Source organism: Esox lucius, chromosome 14 (assembly GCF_011004845.1).
Source record: "Esox lucius isolate fEsoLuc1 chromosome 14, fEsoLuc1.pri, whole genome shotgun sequence".
Taxonomy (NCBI): Eukaryota; Metazoa; Chordata; class Actinopteri; order Esociformes; family Esocidae; genus Esox; species Esox lucius.
Genome location: NC_047582.1, coordinates 29,800,178 through 29,822,057, shown reverse-complemented (window position 1 = coordinate 29,822,057; position 21,880 = coordinate 29,800,178). Strand labels below are relative to the sequence as shown.

At 42.8% G+C, this 21,880-nt stretch overlaps 1 protein-coding gene across 1 annotated transcript; it reads left to right on the top strand.

Annotated features, from left to right (window-relative positions):
• Positions 1-1,376: 1,376 nt before the first annotated feature.
• On the top strand, positions 1,377-19,415 carry nr5a1b (nuclear receptor subfamily 5, group A, member 1b). The gene is given in 8 exon segments (XM_010889664.4): positions 1,377-1,630; positions 2,079-2,197; positions 2,385-2,526; positions 3,695-4,066; positions 4,069-4,376; positions 12,459-12,578; positions 12,701-12,848; positions 15,297-19,415. Coding segments are annotated over 7 exon segments (1,446 nt in total). The 5' UTR covers positions 1,377-1,630; positions 2,079-2,095; the 3' UTR covers positions 15,551-19,415.
• The last annotated feature ends 2,465 nt before the right edge of the window (positions 19,416-21,880 follow it).

Genomic DNA, 21,880 nt, shown 5'->3' with positions numbered 1-21,880 from the left:
TGATTACCGTTCCATCACTAAAGGCTTCGCTCTGTGGACTTAGCGGTTGTGAGATTCTTAGTCATTTACGCTCTAATACGTTTATAACACTTTCTCCATAGTTCGCGGCTCGAGAAAAAAATTCGTTGGTCAGTGCGTTTGGTAATATTCATGTATCATTACTTATCTTGAGCTCTTTCGCTAAGAGATAGGAGAGAGACCCTATATTTAATACAAAAATAGCAGCTTTGGTACATAAAATAAATATAATTGTAATTCATATTTCCAGATTAGAAGGCTGGGACATATTTTGGTAGATTTATGTAATTTCTCCAGTGTTCCAGTATATCCAATATATGTTCCAATGTATCCAACTATAGGCTATTCTATAGGCTATTCAATAACTTTGCATACTCAAGTTAAGACAAAATAGAAAAAAATTATTATAGGTAGTGAGCTAGAACAATATATACTCATATAATCAGAGTCAGATAATATGCAACCATTTATATGCCTATGGTAAGCTCCTATGGTAATGCCCCAGAAAGTATAATTTGTATCATATAACATTATCAGGCATAGGCACATGTATTGCAATCCAATACAGAAGATTTATGGAATACATTTATGGGATGGACTTTTGATAAATTACACTTTTCACATCGAATTGAAAAGCACAAGGTATCTGTCGTATTTTCTCGTTTTTTTATGTACTGTTCGTCCTTGACATAAAGTCCTTTCCACTGAATAGTATATAGACTATTAAACCAACTAATATGTTCCATCAGATGAAAAAGAGAACGTTGCGGGTGTGAAAATAGTTTCAACTGTCTTAGTACAAAGGCTATATTATGTCTACCTATAAACTTACAACTTCAGGCCTACGTTCACCTAATCTTCCTGCCCCGCCTCCTATTTTGTATTTTTTAACAAAGATGCATGATATGTCTATTAATTAATATTGTAGGCCTAAAAGCAGCATATTCGATAGTGATAAAACGCTATATATTTATTATTGTTTTGTCAAGCGAAAATACATTGGCACCAAAAAATCGGGCCTAATAATCGAATCAAATATTTTTTCGAAAATAGTGTTTCAACAGTAGGCAATAATTGAATAGTTTATATATATATATATATATATATATATATATATATATATTTCTTTTTTTTTTTTACTAAAACTACACCAACGATGTTGATCTTCTTTGTTCAAGCGTATTGTACAGTAAATATAGTTTTATAAAGCCACTAATATTTTCGCGTTATCTATAACGTGTTCACTCTCCGAATTTGTATGTCACTCAATAGGCCTACCTTAGCTAGTCTAACAGATGGGTGTTCTACCGTCGCTCGACAGCGTGACAAGTCTTCCAACAAGATCCACCCCTAACAGTCAGTAAATATGTAGAGGGCTTGTCTATCGGTGAACATGCACATGGTCGCTGTGAGGCATAGTCAGTTAGTGTACGGAGCTGCAACTGTTCTTTCCTCCATCTCTCTCTTCCACAATTCGTGCGGGTTATTCGTTTCGTTAAGTTACAGCCATAGCGCGCGTTTTGACGTTTCGCGGTGGATGCCCATCCGATCTGACACCAAAGAGGCCCACAATAAGACAACAATAGCCAAAAGGACGCAGGGGATCCAACAGGTAAAGCCATCATTCAACATTAAACTTCATGTATGATTAACTCTGGTAGCGTGATTGTATTGACAGTGCATTGAAAATATGATTTTCATGTGCATATATTATGTCGTTTTGCTAATTGTGCGTAATTTCGATGGGTAGGCCTCATTCTCAAGCATGAGATTATTGTATATGTAAAATCGTTGCATTTAATTTCTACTAAATAAGCATGCCTGCACGTTAATTTAATCATGGTTGGATTGGAGTTTAATCTCTTTTTCTGAAACGAAACACCTTTTTGCCCAGACGTTTATTAATGCACACAACTAAAATGCAACCAATAATATCCCCTTCCCTTTAAAAAAAGAAGAAGAAAAAAAGACAATATTTCCAGTTTCAGAATCGCGACCGTTAGCCTTCTGTGATTTGTAAGATGCCTGCGGCTCACCGGGCTGTTTATTTGTGCATTCAGGTGTTCCGTTGAACGGAATGGAGTACACTTATGATGTCGATTTGGAAGAGTTGTGTCCTGTTTGTGGAGATAAGGTGTCTGGTTACCACTACGGACTACTGACTTGTGAAAGTTGTAAGGTACTGTAGGCTGTTAAAGTTGCAAGCAGATATTTTTAATTATCTTTAATGGAATTCGTTATAATTTCTATGTATTAACACTACTATCTAGTTGCTTCATTTATTCATTTTTTCCCAACATTGAAGTTTATCATGATATTGTAATTTTGTTCATACGCTTGTGTGATCTTTCTCTTCTGTCACGCAGGGTTTCTTCAAAAGAACGGTTCAAAATAATAAGCGGTATACGTGTGCAGAAAACCAGGATTGTAAAATTGATAAAACTCAGAGGAAACGTTGTCCATTTTGTCGTTTTCAGAAATGCCTTAATGTTGGAATGCGGTTGGAAGGTAATATATGTTTTATAAAAAATGTTTGGATAATTTCTAAGGTATTTTGGTTTGACATGTCATTTTATCAGCTTTTTTAAAATTGTAATCTTTAACGCCTACCAGACAGATTTTTCATATATGTCCACTAGTAATAAAATGGCAGTAATATATTATCTATCTCTTTGGTTGGTTTGCATTTTCTATATATTGTGTCTCTTGATGAGATTATTTACAATTTAGGTGTCTTACATCTCCATTTGAAATGAGAGAAAAACTGTATATTATGTATTTTTGCCGTTATTGGGATTTAAATCCCTGTAATTCCATTGACAAATATTTATGGTCTAGTGTAGCTCACGGTGCTCGCGCCAAGGTTGTAGTCCGGCTTCCCACAGGCGGCGAGTAAAAAAAACACTATGAAAAACGAGTGTGAGTCTCCTTTGATAAGAGCGTCTACAAAATGTCTTAAATGTATGGCAAATATATCTTTTAGAACAGTAGTAATATTACTAAGTCATTCACTGAACTTTGGACCAGGTTTTTCTTGAAGTTCTCATCGAATATAATGTGATAACCTGGTCTAGTTTGGTGCGGCTGTGTACTACTCAGTGTGGGTTCGAATCAAGCTCACTGGCCTGTACAAAAACATAGTAATTTATCGGGAAAACAAGTTCACATGTAAGATCTGTGAATGCAAGCCCCCTAACTTCAAATTATTTAATTCAGGATGTGTCCTATTACATAGCAAAACAATAAAAAATCATTAGATATGTTACTAACTTTACAAATAATAAAAAAACAAAAGTGTCAATTACAGGACATAAAGAACAAGGCTCGATATTGTCAAGAATGCAATATATATATATATATATATATATATATATATATATATATATACAGCTCTGGACAAAATTAAGAGACCACTGCACCTTATTCTTTCCTTTCCAAAAAAGTCAAAAAGGAAGGGTTAAAATTAAGAGACCACTGTAAATTGAACACTTCTGTTCCTCACTCAAAACTTTCCTTTTCAACTTTTTTGGAAAGGAAAGAAAAAGGTGCAGTGGTCTGTGTATAGCGCATTCTGCATCCAGAACTCTTACATGCTGACTTAAACCTCTAACTCATGAATGTTGCCAATGAGTCCTAAAACCAATAATGACATTCTACCTTGCTCTCATCCCATCAGCAGTCCGGGCCGATCGCATGCGAGGAGGCAGAAATAAATTCGGCCCCATGTATAAACGCGACCGGGCCATGAAGCAGCAGAAGAAAGCCTTGATACGAGCCACCGGCCTCAAGATAGAGACCACCCCTCCGATGCCCTCCCCGGCCCCCCAGACAGACTACACCTTCACCGGCAGCCTCCCGGGCATTCACCAGGTCCCGAAAGGCATCCTCCAAACCACCCCCATTCCCATCGCCCCCACAGACTATGACCGCAGCCTCTATGGACCCCCCTCACTGGGTCTGCCAATGCCTGGACTGCCCACCCCTGCCCAGTTACCACCCCAGTACCAGTACACCTCCTTCCCCAGCCGGGCCATCAAGTCAGAGTATCCCGACCATATACAAGCTCTCCAGACTCGGTGGTGGGCGGTTACACATACCCGGAGCAGGTCTACTCTGGGCTGGGCTCTCCACAGATCCTCGGGGTACCTCAGCTGGTGTTGGAGTTCTTGCGCTGTGACCCAGACGAGCTGCAGGTGCAGAGCAAGATCGCCGCCTACCTTCAGCAGGAGCAGAGCAGCCGGGGGGTCAAGGGCCAGGAGAGGCTGAGCACCTTCGGCCTCATGTGCCACATGGCTGACCAGACCCTCTTCTCCATCGTGGAGTGGGCTCGTAGCTGCATCTTCTTCAAGGAGCTCAAGGTACAGAACCAGAAGCCTTTACTTTATCACACCAACCAGAGTTGTTCATTGTTAGGAAACCTCCAATTCCTGTCAGATAGTTTGGATCGTAGATGTCGTGCCATCCATTCTTCCTTTCAGTTGGTTCAGGGGAAAGTAATGGTATTGATACAAAAGAGGTTTACGCACATTCACTCAAACGCCAGAGGATACAGAATGCTATGTAAAAATAGGACAAAGTACCTGCCTATTTCTTTAATGCTCCTGTAGTTTCAATAGAAATTCTAGCAATTCATCATACTTACAGGTGTAATCCTTTTTGTACAGATGAAGCAAAATTCTGCAGTCTGTTGTATTGTGGCAATTCAACGTTAATTATTCACCTCAAAGACAAACTGAGGAGTGGGCCAGATTGCCTGTATTTCGGAGAGAAACACAACACAAAGATTATATAATGTTTTAGTATGGCCCGTTATTAGATGCGCTGTATGTTACTGTATCAGGAGGTTAATTGGCATTGGAGGGATCAATTGGGACGAACTCCTCCCACCCCCCCCCCCCCCCCCCCCCCCCCCCCCCCCCCCCCCCCCCCCCCCCCCTCCCCCCCCCCCCCCCCCCCCCCCCCCCCCCCCCCCCCCCCCCCCCCCCCCCCCGTTCACATGAACCCAACGCATAGATCTCTCACACATTTCTCTGCTGTTTATTTGGGACTTCCTACCGCACAGTCTGTCCGCCGTGATGAGAAGACGATGACAGGTGCAGGCGAGGAAGTACATCCACGCGGTGACGACTGACAGACAGCTCGAACTTCAGCCACCACACCCAGGGCACGGGGTATTCCACAGAGCACAGTTGATAGGTTAGCGTTAGCCAGGGCAGCGGTGACAGTCATTCAATGAGGTCTTGTGTCACCCATACTGATACATTAGTTACAGGTCACTTGTTGTCACACGTTTCTTACACGTCTCCACAGTGACAGAAAATATTGCTGTTTGTATTATACTGCACTGTGCATACTATTCTGAGAACTATTTTACGCAATAGGGAATTGTAAGTTACACTATGGGTGAGTGTTTATCCAGGCTAACCCATTGATTTTCACTCTCTGTAATGCTACTATGAGGTGAATGGCTAATCGACTTAGCTTAAACCGCTGCCCCTGCCGCTATGCTTTCCTCAAGACAATTTCTGGCCAGGCGTGACCTGGGGTTATGACTAACAGCACGGAAGAGTCTGATGCTCTGACTTGATGTAGCTACTTGAGCCCGGGATGCGTGCTAGTTTGTTAGCCGCACAGGCTTTGTGGGCACTGCCATTCAGTTCACATGCTGAGGATAGGAGCTGGGAAAGAGGGCAGAGGGCGATCGTTTCAGTGCGGTTCTGTAGACCATGTCTTACTCTCTTACTCTGCGTATGTCGTCCAACGCTATTCACAGAGGAATGACCTCTGTCCATTCTTAGCTGGAAGAGATTTTCACAAGTAAATACGCTGCTTGGCCGTCCTGAGAGGCAGCCTGGAACACTGTTTTTCAGAAGAACACTATCGGAGAGATCCTTTATGCACTTCATTTTAAATGTTTGAGGCATCGCTTAATCCTGGGAGATGTTTCACTGGCTTGTGTGTGTGACCGATGTTGATGAACGGTTAGAGTGAACACTCACCTCATCTCATCGTAAAGGGGAAAGGGGTCTTGTTTTCTTTCAGTGATTTAACCCAGTGAGGTCGAGGTCAAGTTCATCTGTCCTAAAATAAAACACTTGAGTTTTATGCTGATGTGAAGGAAATGGACCTCTTGAAAGTGCTGTTTTGAGAGATACCGTCTCCCTAGTTTTGATATTTTTCCCACAATGGAAGCATTGTTTGGTCTGATAAGGTTTAGAAAAGTACTATAGCAGCTTGGCAAGCTATTGGTTCAACATGTCAATTTTTGGGGGAATCTTTGTGTTTATTAATACTTGAATAATTAACAATTTTGTGTTCCTTACTTAGTTTCAACCTTTTGGAAAAGGCTTTCTGTTCATGGTTGAAACTGAAAATACAAAATGTATTACTGTGTAAAATTTAAAACTGTATTAAACTATACTAAATTAAATGTGTATCTATACAGTAAATGACAACAAAATCAGGGTTTAAAGAACAAACTCCGTTGTCTTTTGGGAAAAGCTTCAACGCAAGATACTTGTAGCCAAAGTAAACTTTCGCTTTCAGTAGGAGGATTGCTATAGGACATAAAACCATCGGACTGTGAACAACAGATCTATTTGCCAAGAAGTCCCTGGTTACGTTTATGCTGGTGCTGAAGGCATTCCGTGCTGCTGATAAGAGTGGAATGTCTGCCCCAGTTTGTCTAGTTAATGTGTTTGGATTTTCCATACAAAGGGATGGACAGTTTTTGTAACAGATTGCGTTTTGTGTTTAGAGCTTTCACAGCTTTTTGGTGCCTAGACAAATTGTTACAAATCCACTTCAATGTTTCCAAAAGTGAATGTTATTTGTCTTCCTATTTTTTCTTCTTATCAGCACACGGCCTGCAGCTAGACATCTGAAAGGTTTTTCATGCAAGACGAGCACATGCTATTAAATCACCTGTGAAAGGCGTATTATCTGATTGTAATGTGTTACTAATCATTTTAATATTGGTTTATGCTGTCCAGTCACTGCCCCAAGCAATCACTGTTTATTACAGTATCACTACATCATGGCGTATATAAAATATGTCTTTTGCCCAATTTATGGTCAATGTATGTAATGAATTGCATGGAAATTGAGCTTTTTTATTATCCCCATGAATCCCAATATGCCAAACCACAACAGACTGTCAGCTATGAAAAATGCTGGTTTATTTCATCCTGTTACGCTCAGTCCGTCCACCTGCTGCTGCATAATCTACACACCTGCCACCTGTGTCTGACAACACATTAACCTCCTCACCGTCATCCTCACCATCATGCTCACCATCATCCTCACCATCATCCTCACCATCATGCTCACCATCATCCTCACCATCATGCTCCCCATCATGCTCACCATCATCCCCACCATCATCCTCTGCATCATTCTCACCCTCATCCTCACCTTCATGCTCACCATCATCCTCTGCATCATCCTCACCCTCACCCTCATCCTCACCATCATGCTCCCCATCATGCTCACCATCATCCCCACCATCATCCTCTGCATCATCCTCTGCATCATTCTCACCCTCATCCTCACCTTCATGCTCACCATCATCCTCTGCATCATCCTCACCCTCATCCTCACCATCATGCTCACCTTCATGCTTACCATCATCCTCTGCATCATCCTCTGCATCATTCTCACCATCATCCTCACCATCATCCTCTGCATTCCTTCTCACCCTCATCCTCACCATCACCCTCTGCATTATTCGCACCATCATCCTCATCATCATCCTCACCATCATCCTCTGAATCATTCTCATCATCATCCTCACTATCATCCTCACCATCATCCTCTGCATCATTCTCACCATCATCCTCATCATCATCCTCACCATCATCCTCATCATCATCCTCACCATCATCCTCTGCATCATCCTACGGCTGCAGATTAGTCGAGAGCACTATGCATGGACACACACACACACACAATCTACACATAACACCCCATAAAGAAAAAGCCAAAATGCATTTTTAGAAATGTGTACCACATTTCTAAAAATGTACCACAAAAACTGAAATAAATATTGCATGTAAATATTCAGACCCTTTATTCAGTTTCAACAGCTTTAATAGCGATTACGGCTTAGAGAGTTCTTGGGCTTACCTACCTTAACTTTGCACACCCGGATTTGAGCAGTTTCCACCTTTCTTCTGTGTAGATCCTCTCAAGCTTTGTCAAAGTGGATGAGGAGCGTCAGTGAACTGCGATCTGGTTTTGGCTGGGCCACTCAAGGACATGAACAGAATTGTCAATGGGGTTCAAGTCCAGGCTTTGGCTGGGCCACTCAAGGACATTCACAGCACTGTCAGTGGGCCGTGGTCATGCTGAAAGATGCATTTTCACCCGTCTGAAGTCCTGTGCACTCTGGTTTAAGTTTTCTTCACGGACCTCTGTATTTTGCTCTGTTCGACCTTCCATCAGTCATGACCAGTCTCCCAGTCTCAATTGCTGAGAAGCATCCGCTCAGCCGGATGCACCCCCCACCATGCTTCACCGTACGGACGGCATTGAGATTAAAGTGCTAACTTGGTTTTGCCAGACGTAGAGCTTGTTATTCAGGATCAGTAATTCGATTTTGGTCTCATCTGACCAGATAATCTTTCTCCTCATGCTCTCGCAGTCCTTCAGATGGCGTGTCATACTCCTTGTACTCGGGATGGCTTCTGTCTAGCTACTTTATCATAAAGGCCTTATTGAGGGGCTTCTGCACAGATGATTTCCCCTCGGGTAGGTTCTCCCAGATCTGCAGAGAAACTCTGAAGCTCTGTTGGATTGGGCTTTTTGTTGTTGGGTTATGGTCAGGGTGTGAATACTTATGATTCAGTTATACATTTTCAATATATTGGCACAGATTTCTGAAAACCTATTTTCGCTTCGTCATTATCGGGAATTGTGTGTAGATTAATGGCAAAAAATATATATTCAATAAATATTTATTAAGTCTATAACGAAATATGGAGGAAGTAAACGGGTCTTAATACTTTCTGAAGGCGCTGTATATGCGCACATTACTATGGTTATTGTGAGTGGCCATATTAATATGATAACTTGTATGATAGTTTGAACAAAACACTGTGGTAAACTTTAATTTGAGAGTCTCAATTTCCATCTGTAGATGTACTGTAGTTAATAATACCATCAACAAATGTTCAACAAACAGAAACGTTAGCATGCAACAGCAACAATATTATGCTTAATTTTACTCAATAATATTTTCATTTATATTGTATTTAGAGTTTAATTGTTTAAAGCTTGAATGTTGAAAACTATTTCCAAGATGCATTCTTTTAAACTTCCTGCACTCATTGGACTTGCAGAAAAGAGAGTTACTTTGGTCCTGTTAACAAATATACAGATCAAATTGCAACTTGAAACTTCATGTTTCATTTAGGTGTTTTTGATATGTGTATGCTTACATTGATTATGACCTTGCGCTGATTTAGATGATCATATGATTTAGATAATCTGGGTGAGGTATACTCGATCTGTAGCCTTCTTTTTACATAGGGGTATTAGATTTTGTGCAAACTCAAAACTTGCCGTGCTATGCTAGTGATATGCTGCTATCACTGGGCAATACCTGGACTTGTGTTGCCATCCGTATTTCATACCAGTACTAAGCTGTGTTTTCCCTCTCTGTTTATATTTATGGTTTACAGTGTGCACATATTGTATTTGTGTGTGTCTGTGTTTGCGCGCGTATGTCTGTGTGTTGGTGGATGTGGTATACATTAGCCTATTCACTCTCTTCACGACGTGTTGACAGGGAGTTTCCATGTCATTGTGTCATTGTGTCTGTGTTGGACAGGTGTGTGTCAATCCCCTTACAGTAGAAAAGGCTTCCGGAATTGACTTCCACCTCATTTACTGGGTGTAATTGCCTTCTAGAATGGCATGCTACAGGTACCAGATCGTAATTAGAGCCAATTTAACACAGGAGAAAAAATTATCCTGCATCATCAGGAAATAGTCACTGTTATGTATTTTGTGGATTATTTTAGTGGAAATCTTGTGATACATTATTATTCCGGGCTGATCAAATTTGATTGTGGAAAATACAAACTTTAGAAGCACTGAGTTAGAATTTCCTTCTGTTCTGAAAAATTCATGCAACAACAAATTCAAATTATGACTTGGCATCTGGAAGGTCAGAGATGGGGATAGCCAGGTGAACATTAGAATTGGCACAGCTGTTTGAGCTAAGCTGGGTCTCAGTGTGTCTGACTAAAGTAGTAAGCAGGGGTTCTCAGCCTTTTTCCACCAGGGCTCTCTATTTCAAAGTTAGGTCCTATTTTTGTATTTTTGCTGGGATGTGTGGGGAGTGGGCGGAGAGGGGGCAACATTTAACACATTTTAGTGTTCAACAAATTAGTTTGATGGCTTTGCCACAATTATTCAGTAGAAATTTAGTTGTGAACCATTTGTATAGAATATGTTGTTCTGTATATTAATGCTAAAATACTTTCACACTATAAATAAATGTGGCTATACGTGTTCTTTAGAGTTTGGACATAAGCATAATGTACTGTGTGCATGTTATTCCGGAATGACTCAATATTCACAGCAACATCTGGTTCAGGGACATCTCTTATTTAGTCGGTACTTATGGGTGACTGACCGCCCGTCTACAGGTTGAGTGGCAAGAAAACCCATAAAATGTCCAAGGTACTCGAGGTTTTCAGTGGCTGGGAAACAGAAGTAGGATTCCACAGTCCACTGTCATTGAGGTGTCCACTATATTCAGAATGCTTGTGGCATTCACATTATTTTCTGCTCATGGTTTGTTGTTCTTGGAGTGTGTATAGCACGTTTGGGTATTTGTGTTGACCCCTAAAATCTGCTGTTGGAAAAACGACCACAAATGTAATGAAAATTTGACCTCGCCGTGAGATTGTGCTAAACAGCGTCCATTCGCCATGGCAACAGAAAACCCAGTGGCAAACAGAAAAAGTGTTCCCAGATGGGTTCTGTTCGTGAACACTGTGTTGGTAAGACAAATTAAAGGAAAAACCTGAACAAAAGAGTGGAGGAACATAAATGCTGATGCTTCCATACAGGTTGTACTGCATGATACAATTAAGCAATCAACACCCTATCATGCTGCGTGGCATTTATAAAAACACTGAGCAGGGCACACAGGGATCACCGAATGGTTTGACCAGTATGAAAATGATGTGAATCATATGCTAAGGCTTTGGCAGTCACCAGATCTCAACCCAATTGAACAACCGTGGGAGATTTTGGGCCGACGTGGTTGACTGCTCTCTCCACCACCATCAGCATAATCAAAAGCCCCAATGAGGGATTGTCTCTTGTGAAGAATGGTATTCAGTCTCTTTAGTAAGGTCCCAGAGACTATACCAAGTTCCAGTAGAGTCTATACCAAGATGCATTGAAGCTGTTCTGACGGCTGGTGGAGATCCAACACCACCCTGAGACACTTTCTGCGTATTTACACTGCATTGCGCTAAGCCCTGGGCTGTCTTAGCCCTAACCTAAGGTACAGTGTGAACATGCCTTTATGTGTTTCTTTTTCCTTTTATTTGTCACCTTTCTGTATCTATTTGTGATATTTACATTTCCCACGCAGTATGTAGGTATCTCCTGGTGATGTTGACATGTTTCTGTGATTGCCTAGCGCATTTACATGAGATGATAGACATAACTGAATTTAAAGAATGTTGAAGTATGTCAAACAACCAAGCTCGCAGTCACATCATTTAATGAGTTTGGTGGTTGCTAAACAGCATTCACTGCCATGGATGTTTATTTTAGTCAGTACTGTGTAGCTATTTTTTTAATTCTGCAATTTGTGGCATTTACCTGAGCAAAAACACAATAGGCAAAAAAATGAATCATCCCTAGCTCGACTGCTCCACTAACTGCATACGACCACAGTTCTCTGTCTTATTATAAATATTTTCTGTACAATAAGAATGATGTAGGGAGACACTTTCAATGATTTTACAGAGATGGCATCCACCTTGTTTGGTTAACCTGTCTACGTAGCCTGGGAACGCCCTAACCCTGCCCATGCCATGTGTTGCCCGGGTGGTTGCTACACATTTGCGTGGGTGGAGGTGAGTCTCCACCTTACTTTGTAAAGCCAAAGTTCTTACCGCCATGTGCCTATTTTCACACCGCAAATACTGTAGCCGATGAACACATGAGCTGAGCGTTCAGATTTTTCCCATGAGCTTTATAATAGATGTAACCCCACTACATAACCCCACTACATGAGACAAATCAGTCGGACATGCGGATAAAAAGATAACAACTGTCATGGTCCTCTGGGTGTCCTTCGTCCCCTTTTGGCGGGGTTGACATTTTGACGTTTGACAGCTTCCTATCTAGAAATGCCCGGAATCTCCTGGCTGGTGCGTTTGAATGGATACAAATCCCTTCGCCTCCTCTCTCAGGTAGGAGATCAAATGAAGCTGCTTCACAACTGCTGGAGCGAGCTGCTGGTGTTGGACTTCATCTCCAGGCAGGTCCAACAGGGCAAGGAGGGAAGTGTGGTTCTGGTCACTGGGCAGGAGGTGAGAACATGGACCATGACACACTCACCTTGGTAGCGGTTCATAATGGTTAATGCATGTCACTGATTACACCTTTAAGGACTACAGACCACTTTGTTGAAATGATGTTCCTTGTGGTCTAGATTGAGATGGCTTCCATAGTATCCCAGGCAGGACCCACTCTCACCAGCCTGGTGCAAAGAGGACAGGAGCTAGTGCAGAAACTACAGACTCTACAGGTTGACCGAAGAGAAATCGCCTGCTTCAAGTTCCTCATCCTCTTCAACCCTGGTGAGTCAGAGAAGAGGGGAACCTGCTGGATAACCCCATAACCAATAGTACTTTTAAACTGTATTGATTTATCCAGAGTCAGACAGGGGCAATTGGGTTTAAGTTCCTTGCTCAAGGGCACAAGTCTTTCAAATTGTCAGCATTAACACTTTAACCACTAGGCCAACTGCCACCCTAGACAGTCAGGGGTGTGGTTCTTTGAGGTATAGTTCTTCAAGGTGTTGTTTACAAACTAGCTAGTGAATCCCATTCAGATGAACATGTGGATATCACTGTCAAGTATAAAGTTAGAGACCTTTGTCTACATCCAACTGCTTACTAAGCTAGTGAATTCTTTCAAACTGAACATAAAGACGTAACATGTTTATGCACGTTTCTTACTGTGGAACTGGATCATCCTAAACCTAAAGGGTTAAAGATGCATTCTGGGATTTCTGGCCACTGGTTGTAAATATCGCTGTTGAGCCAAATGAGTCCCTGAAAAAGATATAATATTCCATGCATGTGATGACACCGTGCTATAAGTCTTCAAAACCACTCCCTTTTCAAATTCGGAATTTCAACTTTAACTGAAGTATGAGAGTGATTCTATTAATAGATAATGCATATATAAACAACATCCAGCCCAACACATCCAGCCCAAAATAGCAGGTTTAAAAAACATTTAGCAAAATTCAAAGGCTTTCAAGATGTACGTGTTTATGTATCCATGATTAAATTAATATCAGAATTCTTCGAGTTCTTCATCCCTTTCAGACTCTGTGTGAGTTGCAGATCCATTTACAGAGCACAGCCATGGGTTGTCGGCACCCTCGAAACAAATCAAAGGCATCCACATAAGCACTGAAAACATTAAGACACGTCAAAACAAACCTGATTTAAAGTGCATCTTCAGATGCTTCTGACAAACAATATGGTTTATTGTTTTTTTTTCATATTCATTTGGTAAAAATAGTAGATATGATTAATGTCCAGAATGTGGATTAATTAAGCACTATTGGATAATCTTTCAAATCGATTAATAACATGTGTCTAAAATGAGATTCCAATTTCTTATTGGTATCAAATGACCCAAATTGACTTTTTAACCTCACCTCAATTCATCACATTTCGAAACATAACCAGCAATTTCTTCAATTTGAATTTGATCCAATGCAATTAATTTGTCAAAAGAAAGACGTCATGTTGATAGGGTGAGATTTAAGCCTGTTGACAGATTCTCCCCTTTATCTAAATGATTAGTCTAAATGCTGTGGTGCTCTGCACAGGTAATGGGCTTAATTCGAATCAGGCCCTCCTGAATGGACTATGTTTACAAAGGGAACGAGCGTCGCTCTTGCTGCACACCACACTCAATGGAGGCCTAATGGATTGACCCCCACATGGCTCTTTCTCCAGACAGACACGCGACCAGAATCCGCCGCGCTCGGTAGATGGGAAAATTGCATTTTATCGTCTACATTCCCCCGAAGCGGTACCAATTTAGTGCTAGCCCACCCTGAACAAAAGCTGCTTTTAATAATGAGTGTGCTTGAGAGGGCCTCGGCGTTTGCGCTGAGTGTGGATGCTTGTGTGGACTCTGAGAGGCTTGTGTGTGTTTGCCTCCCTGTATCCGTCTCTCCCTTCCTCTTGTCTCTTTTTCTTTCTCCCTCTCACCCTCTCTCCCTCTCTCCCTCTCTTCCTCTCTCTTTGCCTCCCTCTCTCTTTGCCTCCATCTCTCTCTGCCTCTATCCTAATCTCCCTCTCTGTCGGGTAGCATTCTTTAAGCCCTTTCTTCCTCAGTCCTGTTTTGTAGGTGAAATCTTCGCTTCACCTTTGAGCCGTAATGAAAATATTATAGACTACATTGGGTTCAGTTGTGAGTGTCTCCCCCCCTTGGCGCTCCTTTGCTGAGCCCCTGGAAAGGAGCTTATCTGAGAAGATGGCTAGCTATTGTCCCTCTCATAGTGAAGCTAGTAACGGAGCTATGCTTTTATGTGGCTTGTACAGCAGCCCACATGAGCACACTTATGTTAACCAGCATTGTCGTCGCATTGGATGCAAACAGTTGTAACAATGCTTGAGATGCTCTAAAGCACATAGAAACAAGCAAGGACAAGGTCCTATCAAAGGTCCCCATGTTTCCAGGACAACTTTACATACTGTCGTCCTAACATTTAGAAAATGCTGTATCTTAGCCCTCAAAATCCTTGCAAACTGGTATAGTCATACTTAAGCAATGAGGCACAATGGGTGTGGTGTATGGCCAATATACCACAGTTAAGCCCTGTCCTTAGGAATGACACATTGTGGAGTATTTACTCAAACCACAAGATTCCTCACAGCTACTACAAGCCGTTATCGACGTAGCCGGAAGCCATGAAGTGCTTTGTCATGCCGTTGTGCGGTCTGGTATTCCCCGGCATTCAGCCAGTCGGGATTCATCCTTGTCTCTCTCTCCTCCCTCAGACGTGAAGCTGCTGGAGAACCAGGCGTTCGTGGAGGGTGTCCAGGAGCAAGTCAACGGGGCTCTGCTGGAGTACACGCTGTGCGCCTACCCCCAGTACCTGGACAAGTTCAGCCAACTGCTGCTCCGCATGCCGGAACTCAGGGCCCTGTCGGCGCAGGCCGAAGACTACCTGTGCTACAAGCACCTGAGCGGAGAGGTGCCCTGCAACAACCTGCTCATTGAGATGTTACACGCCAAAAGGGCGTGCACTTGACGATACCGCGTGCTTGTGTGTCAGTGTGTGTGTGTGTGTGTGTGTGTGTATGTGTGTGTTTGTGTGTGTGTTGACCAGGGCGAGGAGGTGTGTGGTAGTCAGTAGAGAGACCAAGTCTTAAAACAGTGAGAAAAAAAATGAGAAAAATATCCCCCCCCCCCCCCACTCCCAAATCATCAGTGACCGATGGAGATCCCAGTCCATGCCGAGCCAGTCCAAACTTCAAACCTCACTAGAGCGGTATGCCCAAAACCCGGACAAGTTGCATTTTAAAGATGCAGTATTCTGCGAATGACAAGCAGTGTTTTAAAACCTCCCATTTTGGGCTGGATGTGTAATGTGTTGTTTATATGTGCATAACCTATAATTAGAATCACTATCATACCTCAGTTAGCCATGAAATTCCCAGTTTGGAAAGGATGTGCTTTTGGTGATGTGGTGCACGTATCGACACTCACATGACATTGTCAATGTTTTTGGGGGAGCCGTTTCGGTTCGACAGAACCACTTTTGAAACCAGTGGACGTATATCCTGGAATGCATCTTTAAGTACACCACAAAGATCTGATTTGCGGGTGGAGAGATGCACTGAGTTGATTTGCCTACCCCCTCCATAGACTGAAATGTGATTTACATGTACATTTGAAGACACATTATTCAGTATGGTGTTATTCAGTGTTAGACAACTCATTTATCTGTAGTTTATATTCAGGCAATGGTACATTAAAAGCATTGTACAGAGATGCACTGAGATTAGTGAAGACATTTCAACATACATCATTAATTCCAATTACACCTTTATTCCCTATGGATTCCAAGCTACTGATTAACTTGATTAATTTAAAACCAAGTTTATCAAGAACTATTATGCTACCAAGCGTCATTTATTACTTTCAAGTTAATAAATGGTAATGTGCTTCTAAATACACTTCATTCTGGTTCATTCATTGTGGAAGATAACAGTAAATCAGCCAATGACAATCATAAAACATTGTCAGCTGGTCATGGCTCACTTGAATGAACCTATGCTATGTTTACATTTAGCATGCTAATGTAGCCTATAGTGACTTATGCTAGCAGCTAGGTTGATGCAACCACACTGACAGTGTTGTTTTTCGATAAAAAAAAGTTCCTAATTTGTGTCTAGCACTGGCAGTCTATTCTCAAATATTGTAAAAAGACTGACTCCTTTAACAGAGACACATATTTATCTTCTACCCTGAACATTTCACGGTTTTCACTTTCACCTTTGTTGTTTTCTTTGGACATGTCTGTATTTTAAAGATCTTGTGATTTTACTGGCTGAATTTTTTAATTGTTGCCTTAGATTTGTTTCTGTTCGAACACTGAGAATCTACAGGGAGATATTCTAATAGAAAAACAACAGAGACTAAGTGTGTGTCTGTGGTGAATGGGCCGATACAGACACACAAAGGCAATAGTGCCAAGGCTAGGGAGAAGGAACAGGAGAGAGAAGGTGGGAGGGAGGGAGAGAGGGAGGAGAGAGAGGGAGGGAGACAGAGAGGGAGAGGGGACCGATGGTGGAGAGAAAGCAATTTAATTCTCAATAGAGGTGACTTGCAGTGTGGCTCCACGTTTGTCATCCAGGATCCTGCTATCACCGGTTATGAAGTCATTTCTACAAAAAGGTCATAGGGCACATGTGCATGGAGACACACTCACACACACTCACACACACACACACACACACACACAGGTGTGAAATTAATTTTGACAACATCTTTGTGATTCCCTTTTTGAACTGATCAAGTAGAAATGTGCTGGATTTGTGCAAGTATGTAGCCTGCGAGTGGGGCTTTGCCAAACTTTAGGGAGAAAGGGAGAACATGTCTGTGTGTGTATATCTGTGTGTATATCTTTGGGCACGTGCGTATGTGTGTGTGCGTGTGTGTATGTGTGTGTGTGTGTAGAGGATACAGCAGCGAGGAGCGGGAAGGGTTGGAATGAAAGAGACGTACCGTGTAGTACTCCCACATACTCACCATTTCCTGACGGCACACAATACACACACACAAACACACACACACACACACACACACACACATACACATACACACACACACACACATACACACACACACAAACTAAGGGACAATGACATACTCAACAAGGTAAAGAAAAGCAGAGTTGGGGAAGCTACTTTCAAAAGATAGCTTGACAATCTACCAATTAATTCACGCTGATGAAGTTGCTGAACTGAAGTGACTTTGAAAAAGTAGTGTGCGACATGCAAACTAATTTGTGAAAATGTGCCGATGTGTCATTGACTGAGTATGCGAGAACAGATCAATTTTGTGCTCAGATTATGTGTGAGGTTTTCACTTAGCCTATTAGAAACAAGAGATTGAATCAGGACTGCCCATGAAAAACAAAAGTAAAGTAATGCTTAATATACCCATTTGTTTGTTTTGCAAACAAAATATTGTGTCTATTTCCAGTAGCTTACTTTGTTCAATATATTGGTGTAGTTATTAACTATTGAAAACACTGGACTTTAATTGCTTTTTATTTATTCCTAGTTTAACAACATAGTTCATTACATCCAAACACTGAGGAATCAGAATCTCCTTTATATGCCAAGTACATTCTCACATACCCAGAATTTCACTAGGTGTGAGGACATAGTCAATCAAATGTTCTACTACTACAATGTTGAATACTTTAAATTAAAAGTGCAACTGAATTCTGAATTTCAATGGAGTCAATTTGAACATTTTATAAAACGGTCTCTTTACTTCTCTCACGCTCTCTCTCACCCTGTAGATACATGATCAATGTGATGAATTAAAATGAAAAATGTACATGTTATACAGTAAGTAATGTATAATACATGAAATCTTAATCATTTGGATGCCGCCATTAAACACAACACATTCAATGTTACTGTTAAAAGCTATGACTTGTGGTTCTGCAAAACAGTTTATTAATGTATCTTTAGCTGGTGTGTGTGTGTGTGTGTGTGTTTGTGTGAATGGGTGCATGTGTGTGTTGCACACCATTGCCATTGTCTGGGTATGAGTTTTTGACGTGGCTACACAAATGGCAATGGCCTATACTAAAATGAACTTTAAGAAAATAACCATCTACAGCTTATCCATTTAATAAGACAATCACCACAACTGTTTTTATACATTAAACATGCATTTCACAATAAAGGTTTCTTCTGAGATGCTGTTTTGGGAATTGGGAATTGATATCCAGTCTTTCATAGACTTCGGAATCCCATTCCCCCATGAAGACATTATGTTTGGGCCATTGCCCTGGTAACCCATTCCGCAGCTTTTTACAGAAACAGTGGCAGGGACATGGCTTTGTTACAGTTTCTACTGCTGATTGCTCCTTTAAGTAGAGCACCGATTTCCTGGATTGTACTGTGTTATCTAGACACAGTAATCATGTGATCTTTATTGTCTGTTTTTCTGGTTCAATCACATGGGTCTTGATTCAGACTTGAGATAAGTAGACAACATGCTTCGACTTAACGAAGCAGTCTGGGACTTAACAAGCAAATAACAAGCTTTATTTCTTTAAACCTCACATTTTGGGCTGAATGTGTAATCTGACGTTTATATGAACATAAGGTAGAATCACTCAGTTAGCCATGAAATTCCAAGTTCAAAAGCGATTGGTTTTGATTACATAGGGCACAAACATGATATAGAACACCATTTTGGGGGACGTTTTTGGTTCAACAGCACCACTTGTACAACCAGTGTCCGAAAACCATGTTATGTCAACTTACCTCAAATCTGACTATGACCTCTGGTATGTTATATATTTGGTTAATCGTTCTGACTGTGCTTGATTGTTTTTGTTTCAAATCAATAAAAGCTAATTATTTAACACTGGATAAAAGACTTTCATGTAACTTGGATGAAATGGATTGGTTCCATTGGCTAGCCATAAGTGAGGGATGTAAAGCAAACCAAAGGAGAACCACCCAGGTTTTTGTTATTGGCTCGCTTCTGTTAGCTTCACATCATCCGACCATACCATAAGGCTTGATAATGCTCATCCGCTTGATGCAAACACCTTTTTGAGAAGACTCAATTTGACCGTGTCGTAAACTATTTGCCTATGTTAAAAGTATGAACAAAGGTGATACATTTGTTTTGGCCACCAACATAGTGATGATTTCTGTGAAATCTCCCTGTGTTAGTATGAACGTTATGATAGTAACTTTGGTAACTCCAGTTTTATGAGTAGAGCGTCGCCTATAGGGGCTTCACTCCAATTGGTTTAACCCCTCTGCCAATGGGCAGTCACTGAAAATGTTAATATGCAAATCACTCCTCTCATGGACATCTGCCCAATGGCTATAAAAGAGGTTCTCACACTCTGCTCAGTCTCCCGACATACCTTTCTTCACCAGAAAAGCAGTCAGAGACCGGTCAGGGCATGAACCCTATGGGTGACGCTCCACTCATAAAACTGGAGTTATCAAAGTAACTATCGTTCAACTTCGTGAAGCTTTGCCCATAGGGGCTTCGCTCTTGTTGGTTTAGGGCAAAGCAAATGAGCCCAAGATGTACTCCCTGCCGGTCACCAACCTCACCAACAAGACAAGTGCCCAACAGGACGGCTCAGGCATGGAATACCAACCACACCACCGAGCCGCTTCCATCCCGCTCAACCATTGGCACATACGTTTGCGCACTGACAAACAGCCCCAAACGAATGCACACACGGCACCGACACAGACTCAGCGCACAAGCAGACGCTCAAGCGCACACAATGCGACCGTCCGACCAAGAAGCCGCACAGGCAAACCGGCACATCGTACGGAACCACGTCAAATGCAGCCCATCCGGCTCTCACACTCCTGCCACAGCCACACTGAGCACAGAGAGAGCCAGCGTACCCACAGCTATGCCAAGTAAAACCGGACAAAAGCCCAAGACGCAGCAGTGCAAATGTCCTCCACCCCCACGCTCCTGAACAGGGTGGCCAAAGCCGCCACCCCACGCGTGGAGCGTGCCCCAGACCCCCTAGGCGTAGGAGTGCCACGTGACACGTAGGCCGGATCAATCGCCTCACACAACCAGTGAGGCAGACGCTGTTTTCGACAATGGCTGGCCCACCTTGGGGCCACCGTGACACACATAGAGCTGGGGCGCGGCCCGCACTGTGGTGGTGCGCTGCACATACTGTGCCAAAGCGCGCACCAGGCACAGACGATGCAACCTCTCCTCCCTCGTTTCCGCATGGGGAGGGGGAGAAAACACAACATCATCTTCATGGATCTAAACAATGCCTTGATCACCTTAGGCAGAAAGGCCGGATTAGGGAGCAGCACAGCCCTGTTGCCATCGCCGGACCCAGACAGAAAACATTTTACCAAGGGATGACTGAACACAGACACTCCATTGAACCCTTCACGACATGCTGAGATCGCACACGCGTACACTTTGAGCGTGCCAGGGGATCTTTGCTGATCAAACAGACTGCAGGAATGACAGGACACTGCCCACGTCACAACAAAGGGGGTCAACCCCCGCGTCCTCACACCAGCTGGCAAACATCCTCCAACGGCCAGCATAACTAGCCGATGTGGAGGCCGCCCTCGCACCCTGAATGGTCGCTACTACCTCCTCGGTCAGTTTTCACTGCAACACCCTGGCCCTCTCAGGAGCCAGGCCAGTAATGGCTGGCAACAACACAGGGAACGCCTGTTTCGACACCCCGTGGCGGTAAGGGATCGGCCGTGGCGTCCCCACCGCCTTCTGAGCCGCCGCCGCAAACCAGAGGGCACCCGGGCGAAAAGGGGCGATCAGGATGAGCGACATCCCCTCCGTCCGCACCCGAGACACGACAGGGAGAATACACTGGAGAGGGGGAAACGCGTACAGCAGTACTCTCGGCCACGGCTGGTGAGCCAACGCGTCCACGCCCAACGGTGGCCTGTCCTGCGCACGAAGAGAAAACCCTCCCGGGACGTGAACAGATCCACTAAAATGTCGGGATGAAGACGCCACTTGTCTTCCCAGGGACCTCCACGAGACAGCAAGTCCGCGCCCACATTGAGCTCCCAGGAATGTGAAGAGCCCTCAGAGACCTGAGGTGCACCTGTGCACCCTGCCTGTTCCCACCCTGCCTGTTTACGTATAAATCAAATCAGAGGGGTGATCAGTCCTCCTCTGGCTGTGCCGGGGGAAATATTATTAATTGGAATAATTAATAAATGCATGTGCGTCAAATCCGTAAACACCGGGACCCGAACCGACAATCTGCCCATGGGAACCCCACGCATGGAGTCGGAGACCACTGCCCCCAGTCCGAGACCGAGGGCTGGAAGACCACTCGTCAAAC